The following is an 18,302-nucleotide window of genomic DNA, read 5'->3' on the forward strand; positions in this document are numbered from 1 at the left end:
TATTAATATTTCATAGCGAAAATATATATTTTGTAAATAAGATTATTTTGACCTCGGTGAAAGCCTTTTGGTGCCAATAAAATATTTGAAAAAGACTGAGCAGGAGCCAATCAACTGTGCAACCGTCAGGGATCATGGTGGGCAGGGTGCAGGGGTTTGAGTTAGAGCGGAGAGGAATTTTAGAAATTATCTGGAGGCGAGGGTTCTTAACTTTTGAGTGTCATGGCCCCCTTGGACAACCTGAAAAAGCCCACGTACCCCTTCACTGGATCATGTTTTTAAATACTTAATGGAAATGCTAAATTTCAATTAGAGATTGGAGAAAGTCAAGATGATTTTTTTTTTCCGTCCAAGTTTACGTACTCCCACCTTTTCCCCGGGTTAAGAACGTCTAAACTAGTACGGCCCCTCGTCCCCGTTTGACACATGAACAAAAGATCGGAAAAGGAAAGGGAATAAGTTGCGCAAGGTCACACAGTAAGCAAAGTTGAGAATCAAACCCAAGTTCTTTGGCCTTCAGATGATTCTACCCTTGCCCAAAGTTAGAGAGGAACAGAAATATGCTTAAGCAGCAAATCTCTGTGGTTATTCCCTGTGGTCAATTAGAAGAGGCTTTATAGAAAGGCACATTTAAAGTTGGGGAGGACCTTTTTACAGTGGAGTAAAAGGAAGCCCAGAGAGTTTATAGTCACACAGTTAGTAAACGGGAAAACTAGGATATGATTCCCTTTCTTCTGACTCCCAAGTCCCTCAGTTCTGAGATCAGATTACTCCCCCACCCCACCACACACAAAAAAATCGAGGTTACTTGAGTTCTGAGTAACTGAAGGGTGAAGGGAGAAAGAGAGGACGCTGGACAAGTGGGCTACACTTTTGAGTTAGTGACCTACAGGCCTGTGTCCTAGAAGTTTCCCCAGCCCATTTTATGGAGGGAGCCCAGAGCCTGGAGGGCACTTCTTATGCAAGCCCTAAAATGTTGCAAGCTGTACAATCCCTTGGGTTGAAGAGAGAATGTGGGGCATGCTTGGGAACCCTATCTGTTTGGCTGGAGGAGCTTCGATTTCATGCAGTGGTCAGTGCGTCATCCACCCAGGTCCACTTGCCAATCCCTCCCCATAGCTGGGAACTGCTGTGTACTAGGTCTTGGAGTTTACATCAGTGCTTGTTAATATCAAAGATGGAGCTGGCTTGGGGCAGGGGAATATAATTTATAAGAAATGACCTTGGTAAGAATTCCCTCAATAAAACCCAAGGCTTCAAACACACACGTGCACGTGCACGCACACACGCACGCACATCTAGCCCCGAGTTTCTTTCTGGCCTGAAACCTACAGAATCACAAAATGTCAGAGCTTGAAGGACCATCTAAGACAATCTCTTCATTTTGTAGATAAGAACATTTAGCCCCAAAGAGAAGTGACTTACCTGCGGTCACGTAACTAGAGAAACAGGTATCATGGTGGGAAGAGCTCCAGTCAGAGGAGGTGGGTTTAAATATTGGATCCCTTGATTATCTCTCATATTGGGCAAATCTTCTCCTCACTCTAGACCTCAGACTTTTCATCTGTAAAAGGAAGGACTAAATGAATTTATGGTCCCTTCCAATTTCAAGTCCCACGGTCATCTCTTGGGACTAATAACAGAAGAGAGTTTGACTAGACAATGTTCATTCTAATATTCTCAGGTCCATGGTTGCCAAAGCAGGAGCTCTTTTTACAACACACACACAATCTTTCTCCTCCTGCTTAGATCTAAGTGGAGGAGGTTGAGCTTCTGCCTCAGTTTCCCTGACTGGAAAGCCAAAGAGACAGGTGGGACTATTCGATTTGAACTGTTAAATTTTCCTCAAAGGGGACAAAAGATTTAGAGTTAAAAGAGACTTTTGAGGTCATGTATGTGTCAGCACTTAGCACAGTGTCTGGCATAGAGTTGGCACTTAAATGTTTATTAACCGACCAATTCAACCCCTTCATTTTACAGTTGAGGAAACTAAGGCACAGAGTTTCCTTTTTAAAATAACTTGCTAAAAGTGACTCAGTAAGTACTAGAGATGGGATTTAAATTAGGGCCTACTAAATCCAAGTCAGCATTTTTTTCCAGCATTCTAGCTTGCCTCAGACTTGGAAAGATGGCATCCCTCTCATTCCAACCTACCTTCAAACTCCAAGGTCAGCTGATAGGGGAGAGGGAGAAAGGAAGACAGAGGAATGAGAGGACTGATACAATGAAGGGTTTCACAGTGTTCTGTGGTCTAATTTGGAATGTTTCCATTTGGAGGAGGTGAGAGTAATTAAGGAAACATATTCTCTGTTTTTCCCTGTGTCCTCTTGTCTCCCCTCTCCAGTCTCCTTTCTCTGCCCTCCTCCTCCTCCTCCCAAGTCACCTACTAACCAAAAAGAAGATAGATTGCCTTAATCAAGAGCTGGATTTGGGGGGGAAAGGGGATGGCAAACATGGAAATAAAGAGAGGTGTTGTTTAATTCCTAGGGATTTAATCAGGAAGCAGGAGATTAATGACTTCTTGGTGGCGGCTGGCTGTGCTCAGGTGTAGTGTCAGGGCCAACTTTCCTTCCACCTGCAGCCCCATGTCTGAAGGCAGGTGTGTGGCCTAGTTTCACTTGGGGAGGGAGTGGAGGCAAGATGAGCTCCTATACACTGGCAGAAACTGAAAAGAGGAGGCTTTCTCTGGTGGAATTTTGTAATGTAAAGCCCCAGTTCACCACAACCCCTTCCACTGATCTTCTGGAACCTTTCAGAAATTGTCTTGCCTGGAGGAGAGGAGTACTTGAAACTGGCATCCTGAATTGTAGGTGTGTAAACTTCACACTTTTCCCCCAGATGAGTAGAAGCCATCAAAAAAACTTTCATCCAGGAATCATTATTCACCTGATAAATACAAGTTGACCTTTTCGCCTCTTCCTCTCTAATTTATTTAATTTAACTAACTAGGAGGGTGCTTAACTTCTGAAATGCAGTAGGGCTACCACTTCTGAGAATGGGGGTGGAGGGGGAAGTGAAAGAGGTAGTCTACTTACAGCGGTTCTCAAAATGCAGTTGAGGACCCATAGGAGTATCCCTAGACTTCCCTCAGGACAAATCTATTTTCATAATAATACTAAGATATTTTAATTTCTAGTGAGGTTAATATCAATAGATATAACAACATAAACAAAGCTCTTTGGATTGTGACCATCCCCATCTCCTCAATTTTTAGTAGCTCTGTCACTTCCAGAATCAAATACAACATTTTTGTTTGAGCATTCAAAGCCCTTCACGACTGTCTTCTGACTGCCTTTCCAGTCTTCTCAAACCTTACACCCCCAGCCTATCCTTGAACAAAGTACACTATCTCATGATTCCAGAAATTTTCACCAACTGCCCCCCCCCCCCATACCCTGAATGTTCTCCCTCTTCAAATTAGTCTTCTTGGCTTCCTTCAAATCCCAGCTTAAACTCCACATTTTACTCCAGGGAGCCTTTCCTGCTTCCCCTTAATTCTAGTGCCATCCCTATGTTGAGCATTTCCAGTTTATCCTTTATATGGCTTAATTGTATATAGTTGTTTGTATGTTGTCTTCCCATTCCATTCTGAGGTCCTTGAGAGCAGGAACTATCTTTTACCTTTATTTGTACTCTGGGCACTTAGCAGGCACTATATAAATGTTTATCCCCTTTCCCCTCCCCCTAGTAGGGACTTAATAAATGTTTATTGACTGAATGACTGACTGACTATAAAACGTTCCTGAGACCAAAAAAGTTTGACTACTGGTCCGATGGAAAGAGTCCTGCATAGGATAGCGTGTCACCAAGGTTCCATCCCAGCTCTGCTACCTGCCGAATACAACTCAACAAGTATTTATTCAGCACTTACTGAAACCACAGTCCCTGCCTTGAAAGAGAATCTTCTTGGAAGAAAGGGAGCAGAATGTTTACAAATAAGTACAAAATACCTAAAAAGTAATGGGGATGTGAATTCAATGCTTCTCTAGTTTATAATTAAAAAAAAATTAGGTAGGGAGAGAGAGAATCAACAATTTGGAGAAACAGGAAAGTTTTCTTGTAGAAGTGTCACTTCTGATGAGCCTTGAAGGGAGGCAGAGATCTCAAGAGGCTGAACAGGGAGTGAAGAAGAACCTTTCAGGAATAGAGGGTAGCCAGTGCAAAGGCAAGGAGATAATGGGCAAATTATTTCTCCTCTCTGAACCTCACTTTCCCTATCTGTACAATGATAGATTGGGACTTTGAAGGTCCCTCCTGGATCTGAACTAGGGTCTCATTACTCTTAACGTTCCTGAGATAAGATCTCTTTCCTTATTCCTTTCACTGAAGAGTTCTGATTCACTATTTTTTGGGGAACAGAGAAGGAAGCTGTTTTCATGTTTTAAATGATAACAGGTAACATTTTGAAAGTGTTTTAGGGTTCCTCCACAACAAGAATGTAAAAGAGGTAGTGCATGGAATTTTAGTCTTTATTTTCCCAGACAAGGAAACTGAGTCTGGAAGAGATGATGAAATTTGTCCCAAGTCATGCAGCTTGGGGATCCAAGTCTTGGATCTAGGGATCTTGACTCCTAAGGTCAATACTTTTTCCACTCCCCCAGGCTGCCTCTCTTTAAATGCTATTAAAAACAACCAGGACCAAGATAATAATTTTGGAAATTCCCTTGATTTCTTCCCCAGGAGGTACTGTCAGCTTGAAGGCCGAAAGCCTGGAAAATTTCTATGCTAGTCAATCAGCCCTGCCAACTCAAACCCTATCTGAGAAATGGGGCCTCCTTAAGAATAGAGATCCCTTGTCCTCCTTGGGCCCTCTGGCCACCCCAGACGACAGCCACACACAGCAGCCCCACGTGCACTCCTCATTCTGGCTGGTTCCCAGTGATGTGACAGAGGAAAACCCTCTCTAGGACATCATGCCACAGCAGGTGTCTCCCACTCTGCATCAGGGCGGCAGAGTCCCTGGGTTGGGTCACCACCCAGTCCTATCCCCCAAACCTTTGTGCTCCCCAGACTAACATTCAGAAAAGCAGAGCTTGAATGTAGTAGCGTTCCTCCTCCCCCAAACCTCCACCACCCTGCAGGTAGATTTATGGGGCTCTATCCCACCCACCCACCCCCCCTCCTCCAGCCCAGCCTGGAGGACAAAGCAGCCGCAGGTCTATTGGAATGCTAATGGCTTGGCGCCAGGTCCACCGCCGGCCAGCTAGAGGGGGAGGGGGAAATGATTCTGGGACAAAGACCAGCGGGGCTCCAGGAGCCCCGGGGCGCACGTGACCCCCACCAGCGAGCCTCCAAACCTTCTAACAGCCACCCGCAGTCAATCGCTCTGGGAGTTAGGACAGGTCGCCTGGTGTTTCTGAGCCTTAATCTTCTCATCTGGCTAATGGGAATAAGTGAGTGTGAAATGAGACAATGGGGGGTCTCGCTTCAGTAGCGCAACAAGGTTAACTTAGCGTTTTACTTCCAACAAATCTGCGATCTAGATAATGTGTTACTAAACCGAAGCCCCGAAAGATTAAGTGAATTGTCCAAGGTCACAGAACTAGTAAGTACCAGAGTCGGGATCTAGTCCTAGAGACCGGACTCCGATCCAGCGCTTGCTACCATTGTATCCTACGACCTCTTAATAAGTGCTTCTTTGTTAAATAATTAATGATTGCCTGGAAAGGAGTATTACAAAGCTGGGCACCGAACAATCCGTGGTTTAGGCAGGTTCTGGGAACTACCTGGAGATTCTGTGCTTGCCGCGAAGGGGCCTTACCTTCAGGAGGAGGGAAGTGGAGGTGGGTGTGAGCCCACAGGGCGCGGGGTGGGGGGAGAAGGTAGGAAAGCGTAAATACTCGCGGCACGGGGCCTCTAGGCAAAGTGCCTAGTGTCCAGTCTCTGAGATCCAGGACACTGCTTTCTTTCCTCTTTCGTGCCCTCATGGTGAATAACCGAGCTCCAAGGCCCAACAGCCTAGCCTCTCTGCTCCAGGACCGGCCCCTACCTCTTTCTGCCCTGACTGACTTAAAGCAAGAAATTGTTGCCGTGCCCCTGGCCATGGTGCTGAAATGGAGGTTCAGCGGGCAAGCGGGAGAAGCAGATGGCTTAGCTTGACTCTTGCCTCCCAGAAATAGTCAGAGTAGCCAGAGCATCAACTCTCCTCCTCCCTCCCCCAGTCCCACCTCCGGTTCACCATGACTCGCCTCACCTTCACTCCAGCCAACACCCAGGGAGAGGAGAATTCGTTGCAGGCGGCACTTGAATGAAGGCGGCGCTGTAGAGAGAACTGGAGCTCAGTACTTTTAATTTGTTCTCTTCTGCAGTTCCTTGACTACTGAACCCTATTCTCCTCATCTGTAAAATGAGGGAATGATATTTACATCATCTATTTCATAATTAGTGAAGAAAGTGCTTTGTAAGTCTTGACGCATTCTAGAAATAGACTTTCTTAATGAAAAGAGCGGTGGCCTGAGATTCAGGATACTTAGATTCTTGTCCTGACCCTGTCGCCAATTCTGTGTGACCTCCTGGGCAAGTCTTTTGCCCTCTTTGTGCTTCAGTTTCCTTCTCTTTAAAATGAGGAGTTAGACTATCTCTGAAGTCTCTTCCAGTTCTCTCTGGGATTCTATAGAGGATGATCTAGGTTGTGCTGGGTCTGCTGCTAATAGAGTAGTGTGCATTTAGGATCAGTTTTACAGTATTTTGGATTCTGGAACCCTGGATATTAATCCTGGTAATGTTATTTAACAAGGATGTGGCCTCCCTGGGACAAAGAAAGAGCATTGAACTTAAAGTTTAAGAGAAACTGAGTTCAAATCTTGACACATTTACCTTGTGACCTTGTCTAAGTCACTTATTTTCTCTGGGCCTCAAAGAGGCAAAATAAGGGGACTTGACTAAATAACCTCTAAGGGTTTTTTTGTTTGTTTGCTTGCTTTGGGGGGGGGGGTATTCCAGATCTGTCTTATCAAGGCTCTTCTTTTACTCAAGATGAAGAGTAAGAAATATATTTTTTGAACACAGGCAATGAAATTGTTTACATTGGGTGCATATTTGTTACAAGGGGATAATTTTTCTTTTTTTCTTTTCTGAAGGAGGGAGGTGGGAAGGGTTACAAAATGTAAATTTTAAAAAAGGTCATTGAGACTTCTTTTTTTTTTTTGAAATGCAGAGAACAGGTGGAAGGCCAAAAGGAATCACAGACAAGTAGGACAGACTTCATAGCTATAAATTGAACTCAAATACTGTTTAAAAACTGTACATAATAGAGACTTTCTGCTTCATGCATAATTCTTTTTCTGTTCTACTGTGTATAAGGAAATCCTCATTTTGTTTGGTACTTGTTCTGGTCGACTTAATAATAAAATAAAAAATCTAACCCTTCTCTTCTCTTGGAACTTCAGTTTCCTAAGATGTACATGAAAGAGTTGGGCTAGATGGCCCCTTCTGGCTCTAAATGCTGATTCTTGGAACTGTCATTTCTGGTCCTATCAGATTTATTATTTTCAGCTTCCTTGTGTCCTCCAACACACACAAGTGCACACACAGATTGTCAGCAGAACATCTTTACAAGAAACATATTTTGAATGTGAAGAGTCCTACCTGTTGGTAAAGAAATAGTAGTAGTCAAAGAAGTCAGTCCATAAGCATTGATTAAGCACTTATTATGTGCTTGGCACTGTGCTAAGCAATGGGGGCAAAAGCCCCCCGAGATAAGTCTTTGCCTTCAAGAAACATACGTTCTAATGAAACAGATTGTGTTAGTGACCATGATCTGGGTGGACCTGGTGAGGCATGAATTAACCCACACACATACTCCCAAGGAGACTTTTATGATCAAGGAAGTTTTGGTGCAGACCTGGGATAGTAGGGTTTAACTTTGCCTCCAAGTGAAATGAATGTGGTTCTTGTGAGCAAGAATAATGTAAGAGCAATTTTTAGAACTCTGTCAGGGAACTCCCCAGTTCTCAGTAACTTAATGTATGTATAAATAGCCACAAATAAGTAATAAAAAAAGCAATCATAGAAATTATAGAGCAATTTAAAGTTGGTGGAATATTTTGTGTACCTTATCTCATTCAGTTCTCACAACAACCCAGAGCTGGGTGCTATCAGTATCCCCATTTTTCAGATAAGGAAACTAAGGCAAGAAAGATTAATTGACTTGCCAGAGTCAAACGATTAGTGTGGGTCTGGAGCTATATAGTTCAACCTCGACCTTCCTTACTCCAAATTCCACACACCATTTGCTCTGCCACCTAGATGGGGGAAGGCACTAGCAGCTGGAGGCATAAGAAAAATCCTCCTTCAGAAGATGACATTGTAGGGCAAGTTCTGAAAGAAAGGGTTCCAAAAAGGCAAAGAAGAAGAAGAGTACTTCAGGCATAGGAGACAGTCTATAGAAAGGCAGAAAGGTGAGAGATGGAATATCATAGATGGGGAAAAAATTGGGAAATATTTAGTGGTAGTGAGTAATTCTAGAAAGATGGAATCAAGCCAGATTGTGGAGGATTTTTAATACCAATTGATTATCTGAGAGTTATGCCATTCTTCTCATAATACATTAGTGAGACTGGAAATACAAGTATTATTTTGCTCTTTTTACAGATGAGAAAGGGGAAGCCCAGAGAGGCTAAAGTCAAAAGTTTGTAAATGAAGAAGCCAATCGTGAACCTCCGTATGCTTACTCTACTACATCCTTTGATATTTTACTGGAACCGTGACTGGTCTTTTAGGTCTTTATTTCTTCATGCCCATACTGCACTGATGTTGACAGTAATTGTGGTCATTTATTGTTATTTATTATATGTTATACTATTATTTATTATTATTCTGTAGAGACAATCCACATAGAAGTCCAGTCTTCACCTTACTCTCTTTCTCCCTTAGGACAGCCTGCAGCAAGAAGTGGGCTCAGAGTTACTTTTCCCATATTTTCAGGAACATGGAAATAAATGGATGTGACTTAATACCATTCTTTTAAAAAAAAAACCAAGAAATTTATTTTCTTTTCCATTCTCTCCCACTATATTGAAAAATAAGAATGAAAAATCAAAACAAATTCCCTTTACCAAATGTGCATAACTGAGTACATAATATATGAAACAACATTCTCTCTATTATGTGTGTTTATGTATACATATGTGTGTGCATATATGTATGTATTTGCATACACACAATGTACATGTGTGTATACAAGAATACTGTTTATCATTTTTTTTACTTAAAAGTTTCCTTTTATTATATTGAATTCAATATTACTTTTCTAGACATTTGTAGTTTTTCCTGGAACTACTGGATTATGATCATGCCATCTATTTACAAACATAACACATAATTTATCGAATAAGATTTCATACTTTCTACAATGCCAAAAACCTCAGGCTATTCTATATGCTTACTATCAAACTGACAAACTTTAATTCAGGTTATTCTTGAAAGCTAAAACATGCAAATAACTCAAATACCTTTACAAAAGAATGAAATTAATTTATGAAGAGGAAATGCAGTTATCACTGTTACTCTTGTTGAGGAAAGACAACATCCTCAAGATTCCAAATACATAACAATGATAAAATATTATACCAAGGTGTACTGTTTACTTACTTAATTTTTGGTCTCAGCAACTACTTTATTTCATTATAGGTAGAACTTATATTCCTGCTCTAAGTTTTCTGGTTGTTTTGGTATTATCACCAGACTTGATACTTCATGCTCTCAGATATACACTTGGCACAAAATTTGACAAACAAAAAAAATCTTTTCTTCAGCACTATGAACATTGCCTATATTTCTAACTAAAAATATGCACATGTATGCTGTAAATTTTGTTTCCTATTGTGAACCAATTTTAAAATTTCAATTTAAGATTTGTTTAACCAAATCAACGATGACATTTGCCTAATTTACATTTTAATTAAGAAGATTATATTAGACTAGTTAAAGCAAAATCTTCTAAATTACTTTTAAAGCTAAAATAATTGGCAGGGCATTTCATCTAGCATTCTTTATAAATACAGTATTTTTAAAAAGTATAAGTTATTTTGGTTGGATTATCTGCAAAAATGACAACAAAGGATGCCCTATATTCTTTCTGATTGGAAAGAATTAATTTACAGAAACCTAGGAAGCTGAGATTAGACACAGTAGACTTGATCAGCTCTTGTTTACGATGCATACTAGACATCACATATTTAAGAAGTTTTCTATATTCAGCTTAGAAGGTGTTTCTTCCCAAGAAATTGAACTTTTTTGTCAAATGCACTTTATCGAATGGGTGAATTTGGTTCATAAAATGGATTCATTGCAAACTTTATGTATAAATCATAGACATCACTAAAGAAGTTCTTTATTCCATCTTCTTGTCTTACATCATAAAGCTTAATAAATCTAATATGGCCTGCAGTAACAGAAGCAGAAACAAACCACTTATTGAATTTGTCCACAGTTTTCAGGTTCATATTGTTAGACAACAACATATTTTCATCTACTAGGTCAAGGGTTGCAGGAGCTATGAACTGGTTCAGATGATGATGATGATCCTTAGATTCTATTTTTCCAGCTGGTAAAAATTCCATTTCAAAAACTGGATTATCATGATGGCAGAATTTGTTGTTTATCCTTTGTTCTCAAAAACAACTATGACATCAGGGAGCTGATGTTGATGTGGTTTGGGATTTTGGAGAATCCCAAAATGACAGGATACATGATGGCATCCACATAGTTATCAGAAAGGGAAACACCAGCTTCTGGGTTTTCAAAGATGGGGGATTCCTTAGCAGCTGCTCCGAGTCTCGTATGGCCAAACAGACACTTCGAATCAGTAAGCCCTCTCAACTCCATTCTTAAGGTACCTCTGTAATGAGGCTAGAGAGGAGACTGGGGTCTCTTGACTTTCCATCAGCAGACCATACATGGAGTTTAAACCTACCTGAGTGGTGAATCCAAAGACCAGAGGAATCCATGGTTCAGCTTTCTTTCTATATGTAAGCAGGTCACTTACCTTCTTTGAGGCTGTTTTCTCATCTGTAAATGAAGAGAAATTCTACCTTCACAGTAGTAAACCTTATGGTTTAGTTAGGGAGGCAGGGCTAACATGGGTTAAATAAGTGTAATTTTGTGATCCATGTATGCTTTAGGCATTCAGATAAAGGAGAGATGAAAAGGGCCCTTTGATTGAATCCAAACTTCACCGAATAAATCCTTTTATTAAGGGGATTTGTTCTGTGAAGTTTGGATTCAAAGGACTGCACTTGAGGACCTAGAGGGTGACATGTGGCCTCAAGGCTGAAGATTCCCCACCCCTGTAATCAGGGAAGAGGATGAGTTCAACTGGTGTCTATGCTACTTGATTCCTAAAAGGAGTTGTGAGGAAAGTCCTTTGTAAATCTCAAAATCTGCAGCAACGGGGGGAACTAGCATTATTATCCTTTCATTCTCATGCCTCTTACTCACTACCCCAAAACACAGATTCTCAGAGTTGGCAAAGACCATCTAGTCTAACTGATACAAAGAATCTGCTCTACACCAAACCCAAAACTTGGTCCCAGCCCTGCTTGAAGAGCTCCATTGAGGTCTTCTACTTCCTTCTAAGGCAAGCTTTTTTGGACAGTTATGGACACTTTTGGACAGCTCTAATGTTAAAAGCATCAAGGTAAAATGTTCCATTTTAGCAACTTCCTCCTAAATTCTCGTTCTTTCCTTTGGGGAAGAAATTTCTTCAGGTGATTGAACATAGTTAAGTCTTTTCTTCCCCAGGATAAACATTCTGAGGTCCTGCTATCAGGTTGTCCTCGTAAGGCATAATCAGGTCTTCCTGAATGACCTCCTCTGGACATTTTCCAGCTTATCAATATCCTTCCTGAAATGTGATCCCCAAAACTGAAAACAAAACTTCAGATGGGGACTGGTTGAGGCAGAGCATAAGCAGGACCAAACCCTCCCCAGTCCTGACCATCATGTCTCTTTTGCATTAACTTTCTTTGCTACATCCTCATTGTCTTACATTGAGTTTAGAGTCCACTAGGAACCCCAGGTCTTTCCCCAGAAAATGATGTCTAACCATGCCTCCTTTATCTTGTACCAATTAAATAAATTTTTGGATTCCACAAATAAGACTTTTATACATTTTTTCCTCCTGAATTTTTTCTTGTCAGATTCAGTCCAACATTCTAGTTTGCCAAGATCTTTTTTTGGGGGGAGGGGGTGCTCTGATTGGCCTCCAAATATAATAACAATCTTTCCTTCGGTCATCTGCAAATTGATCATGCTGCTGTCTATGCCTTTATCCAAGTCATTAAAAATATTTTAAGCATGTGTTGTGGTGGTTTAGTCATTTCAGTCACGTCGGACTCCTCGTGACCCACTTTGGAGTTTTCTTGGTAAAGATACTCCAGATCGTTTTGGAGACAAGGAAACTGGCAAACAGGGTTAAGTGACTTGCCCAGGGCCATACAGCTTGCAAATATCTGAGGCCAGATTTGTTCTCAAAAAGATGAGACTTCCTAACTCCAGGTCTGGTCCATCTCATGTGGGACCTTTTGGATTCTGCAGATTAATGATGATGATGAGGATGAATAGCTAATATTTATATAACTCTTACTATGTGCTAGGCACTTTCCTAAGCACTTTGCATATATTATCTCATTTGATCTTCACAACAACCCTAGGAGGTAGATGCTATTATTATTCCAATTTTACAGATGAGGAAACTGAGGTAGGCCGAGGTTAAATGATATTCCCAGAGTCACACAGCTAGTAAGTGTCTGAGGTCAGATTTAAACTTGTCTTTCTGACTCAGGATTTGGGCTCTAGCCATGTATCAACCAATTAAGAACAATGAATTACTCAGAAACTAAAGGTTCAAAAAATCCAATCCATTTAGTAAAATTTTGTTGAAATGCCCCCTTGCCCAAAAGCAGTTAAAAAGAAACCAAGGAAAAGAAAAGGTTGTGGTAAAGAAGAGCCCTAAACCCAAAACCTAATATCTACTTTTAAATTCTTATCCAAGAAACCCGGGCAACAGGGTCCCAGATCGGTCCACCTGGGGACAAAGTTAATTCCAACAGCACTAGGTCTATAGCCCCTGCTTCCTTTTTCTTAGACAGTCTTGGCTGGTGTTGTAGGAATATAAGGACATTAACTCATGCCTCCCCAGTTCCACCAGTCCCCTGGCTCACAATACCAGGTAATTTGTTGTTTGGAGTCTAGGACTGGCTTAGAGAGTCTGAACTGAAGAGGAAAATTTGAATTCTGGAGGTGCTAGGACTGCTTTCTGAAATAAGTTTACTGGCTTTCTTCTTCCCTTGGAGATTTAGGATGTCTGGGTCCTGGGCCTGGCAGCACGCAGGGGAAATTTACTGCTTCTGGGGAGAGCTAGTCCCTGCCTCAGGGTCTTGAATGCATCTTTTTCCCCTTTGCCTCCACATTATTAGGTTAATCATTGCCTGAATCGGTTGCCATGGTTTGTGCAAACCCATGGTGACTCCAAAATGAAGACTGAAAGACTCTGTCCCCATTTATCTTCCCTGAGTGTTAGGGAGGGCGATCATTGAATCTTTCTATCCCAGAGCTCTCCTACCACCTTTTGGACAGAGTCCTCGGATCCCTGTTAAGAGAAGGGTAAACAGGTGGCCATTTCATGTGTGGCAGGATTTAAGAGCTGGAAGGTATCTTAGAGATCACTTAATCCAAGTCCCTCATTTTACAGAGCAGGTAACTCAGGTCCAGAGAGGAAAAAGACTACACAGCCAGCAAGAAGCAAATTGGGGATTTAACTCAGGTCATTAGATTCTTCATTTACTATGCTGGTTTCCACTAAGCTCTGACTGAGAGTACAAGCAGAGTTTTCTACAAATCCTGCACCATCCCCATACTACCAGTGTCCTCCAGTGGCACAGAAACACAACAAAGACACAGGAAGTTTCATTTCCATCCTGATTTTCAGAGAGACAAGTGCCATACATGAGATCTCTTTTTTCTGTAATGTATAGAAAGAGAGAAGGAGATTCAATTTTATCTGAAAAATGGTGTCTACAATTTAGGAACTGGAAAAGCTTTTCCTTTCCTTCCTGTGGGCTATAGAATTTACAAGTGACAGGGACCTGTGAAACCATCTTGCCTAACTCTGTTTTACAGAGAAGGAAACTATATTCCAGAAGGGTAAAGGTTACACAGTGAGCTTTGGCAGAGCCAAGATAAAAAACCCCACACATCTAGCTCCAAATCTAGTTCACTTTCCACTACCCTTCACTGCCTGCCTCCTAAATGGTCATGGTGCCTTATACTTACATCACCCAAATGCTTTTCAATGTGCTCTTCCATCCATCATAACAGCCCTCAAGTGGAGGCAGGACAGTTATTCTTTTTCCAGAAAATGAATAGATAAATTTCATCCACTTGATTTTTCCTGTGTGAATGATCAGGCCAAACTCTTTTCAGTGATTACAGATCTCTTCCAAGACAGTTCTCTAATGTTCCGAAGTTTGATGATATGAGCAAACAGGAGCAAATGGATGACCTACCAACCCCAGGGATTCCCTCTTCAACTTGGACTCTGAGATGGATCTCTGCCATCATAGTATGAACTAAATATCAAATGGAAAAACTGGATCCCAGAGTAGTTAAACAGTATGTTCAAGACTTACAGTGTAACTTGGAAGAGTGAACCAAGGTTTTGCAAACTGAAAACAATGAAGTAGGAGTTTTAGATTCAATTGGACAGTGTTCCAGAAAAGGGAGATCATTGAAAACTGGATGGGGTGGCAAGAGACTTCTTAGAGGAGAACCTTGGGCTGGGCCTGCAAAGAAGGCTATGCTTTAGATAAAAGGAGGAGAGAAGAAGGTAAGGTGGGAAGGGAGGTGAGGTTTGAAGGAAAAAGCATGAGCAAAAGTCAGAAAGTGAATCCCTTTGTCATCTATATGCCCAGAAGACTTGCTCTCCTATTATTCTCTTCTAAAGCATTCTGTAGGTTTCTGAGAGTTGTAAAACTTTTCTTTCTCCTTAGGAGTCTGGAGCCCTGGGCTCCACTCTTTGAAAAAGCCTTCTCTGCTTTCTGGGCCTCAGTTTCCTTGTCTGTAAAATGAATGAGTTTTTTTTCATTCTTTAAGGTCCTTCCAGCACTAAATCTTAAGCTTCCTTATCTCTCTTGCTAAGTAGTTGGGGTTTCCTCCCTATCTCTATAACACTGATAAGCTCATCCAGGGAGCTCTCAGCCTCATTTTCCTGGCCCACTCCACCAGCTGGAAAAGAGCCAAGAGCCTAGAAAGTTTCCATAACTTTTCCCAAACTCCTTTCCCTAATCCTGCTGCCTTCTCCCAGTGTATGGGGTGCTGAACAGTGGGGTTCAGGATTTTAGGCAAGGAGCCCTGAGAGGTAGAGGTGGGGCCATCTAAAGTGCCTCCTCCGACCTATAACCCCACCCCAATCAGTTTGTAACCTAATGGGCAAGTTACTTCTTTCCTTCTAGCTCCTGATCCCCTTCCTGTCCCTCCCACCCACCCACTCCTTAAGTGGAGCCGGAAGCCCCCTAAGCTCCCTCCCCCATTTCCACACCCACCCCACCCCTTTCTACAGTGTGGAGTCATGGAGCAAAAGGGGAGGTTGAACCCTGGGATGAATTCCAAGGGCCCTCTAAATAATTTACCGAATCCTCTGTGGGGCCCAGGTGTCCCACTGCCCCAGCAAAGAGGGGGCCTGAAACCCCCTGACTGGAAGGGCAACGAATTGGGATCCTTTCACAGGGGGTCGGAATTCAAAAGCCTCCCCCCTTCTTCTTCCAGCTCTAATGACAATCCAAAGAGCTCCTGATAGGGTTTTAAAAGATGCTCCTTCATTCACTGTCCACCAAGCATAAAAATTCAGCTCATTTGTCCCCATTATTCGCCCTAACGGCCTCGCAGGCCTTGGGGCTGCAGCCTCAAACTTGTCACTCACTTTAAACTCCCTTTTGTTGGAATCTTCTTTATTTCATTCTTCTGTGTCTCCCACTGAATCCTGCCCCCCCAACCTCAATCCTCCCAGTCCTCTATCCCCATCCTTCTCTTCCCTCCCACCTCCTCCTACCACCACTCCCCAGCTCCCCTAACCACATAAAATGAAAATTAAATACAGATAGAAGAGTGGGAATCTCTTTAAAAAACCAGTATCCCTCCTCCTCCTCTCCTCCCTCCCTCTCTCTCTCTCCCTCTCTCTCTCTCTCCCTCACACACACACACACACACACACACACACACACACACACACTCCTTAAAAACCTACAACACTCAGTTCAGCTACAATCCTTACACTGTATCCAAGATAGTGCTTGGGTTGTCCTTTCATTATCCCTTCTGCTTGATGGAGACTGAAACCAAAGGATCCAAGAGTCAGAACTGGAAGAGACCTTAGCAGACACAGGAGCATGGATTTAGAATTGGAAGCTGATTTGGTGGTCCTCAAGCCTGATCTTCTCATTTTACATTTGAGAAACCTGAGGCACAGAAAGGTTAAGTGATTTGCCTGATGTCACACAGGCAACAAGCATTGCAGCTGAGATTTGAACCCACATTCTCTGACATGAAATCTCTCTCCCTCCCGCCCTCCCTCCTTACTATTGCTGTGCCTCATTGCCTGACTTAGGAGGAATTGGATCTCAGAGCTATAAAGAAGCTAAAGTCTTCTAGCCCAACTGAAACACAAAGCATAAATCCCTTCTACGTCATGGGTTTGGAATCAAAGGATCCAGTTTTTAATCCTTGCTTTAGTGCTTTCTAGCTGTTTTTTTAAAGAAAGGAAAGAAGGAAGGAAGAAGGGGAGAAAGGGAGGGCAGGAATGAGGAAGGGAAGGATAGGAGGAAAGAAGGAAGGAAGGAAGAGAGGAAGGGAGGAAAGAAGGAAGGAAGGAAGGAAGGAAGGAAGGAAGGAAGGAAGGAAGGAAGAAAGGGAGAGAGGGAGGGAGGGAGGAAGGAAGTATTGGATAAGCACCCACAGTTCACTGAGCACTAAGTTAAGTACTTTACAATTATTGTCTCATTAGATCCCCAAAATAACCCAGGGAAGTAGATGTTATTATCCTCATTTTACTGTTGAAGAGACTGAGGTAAAGACTAAGTGTCTGATGCTAAATCTGAAGCCATGTCTTCCTGATTCCAGGCCCAGCATTCTATACGCCATGCCCCCAAGTTGTCTGAGCTAGGCTAGATGATACAGTAAATACAACATAGAACTTCAAATCGGGAATACCTGGGTTTAAATCCTGCCTCAGACACTCAATAGTTGTCTGGATAAGTAGACGAACTTCTCTGTGCCTCAATTTTCTTGTCTTTAAAATGAGGCTAATGGTAGCGCTTACCTTTCAGAGTTGTGAGGATCAGTTAGCTTGTAAAATGCTTTGTGAACCTTAATGCACTATACAAATGCTGGCTATTATTAATATAATTTTCATGTTATCTTTTTATTCTGAATTTAACCAGTATTCAAAAAATAATGAGTGAATAAAAAGGTACTTTTCTGCCACATACTTTTCCATACATAAAGTAGAACAGAAAGAGATTATCTGTGAAGCTATGAATCTCTGTTATGTACCACCTGCTTTTCTTTTAAAGATATCATATATTGAATATTATTTTTGAAGCAACCCTGCCTCTCTGTGTTCCCCTCTGTGCACTTTAAAATGCATAATGACCTTTTTTACTTTCTTTTCTTCATTTTTGGGGCAACCCTACTGCTTGTACCCTCTTCCCCTCCAATATCCCTAACAAAAGAAAAAGAAAAACATAATCCTTATAATAAGTATGAATAGTCAAGCAAAACAAATCCAGACATTTGCCATGTTCAAAGTCATCCTTCTCATTCTGTATCTTGAGCCCGGGTGGGTCTCTACCTCTATAGATAGGCTTGTTCATTAAACTGACCAAAAAAGCTTTCTATAAATATTTTTCCCAATTATCTCTTTCCCTTCTTAGTTTACTATCTTTGTTTTTGTTTGTGCAAAAACATATCAGTTTTACATAATCAAAATTGTCTTCTATTTTCCTTTGTGAAAAATATTTTCTCTCTTGCTTCTTTACTTCAATGTGACATCTAGGTCATGTATCCATTTGGAGTTCATTATGGTAGATGGTATGAGGTCTTAATCTAGAACTAATTTATGCCAGACTGCTTTCCAGTTTTCCCAGTAGTTTTTTCAAGAGTCCTTACCCAAGTAAACATAATTAATTGTTTTAATTAATTTTTAGTTAATTCTCTAGGGTTCTCTATGTATATGACCATGTCATCTACAAAAAATGATAATTTTTTTCCTCTTTGCCCATGATGATTTCCTCAATTTCTTTTTCTTC

The 18,302-nt window shown here is 41.6% G+C and overlaps 1 protein-coding gene across 1 annotated transcript; it reads right to left on the bottom strand.

Moving 5' to 3' along the window:
- Positions 1-9,893: 9,893 nt before the first annotated feature.
- LOC140525083 (trafficking protein particle complex subunit 2-like) lies at positions 9,894-10,656 on the bottom strand. The gene has a single exon (XM_072640122.1). The coding sequence runs from the start codon at positions 10,560-10,562 to the stop codon at positions 10,251-10,253; it is 312 nt and encodes a 103-aa protein (XP_072496223.1). The 5' UTR covers positions 10,563-10,656; the 3' UTR covers positions 9,894-10,250.
- Positions 10,657-18,302: the final 7,646 nt, after the last annotated feature.

Source organism: Notamacropus eugenii, chromosome 1, assembly GCF_028372415.1.
Source record: "Notamacropus eugenii isolate mMacEug1 chromosome 1, mMacEug1.pri_v2, whole genome shotgun sequence".
In the NCBI taxonomy this organism is placed as follows: Eukaryota; Metazoa; Chordata; class Mammalia; order Diprotodontia; family Macropodidae; genus Notamacropus; species Notamacropus eugenii.

Bases quoted from the DNA above. Each gene is read 5' to 3' on its own strand.
- LOC140525083 (XM_072640122.1), bottom strand. From the start codon at position 10,562: ATGGAATTTTTACCAGCTGGAAAAATAGAATCTAAGGATCATCATCAT.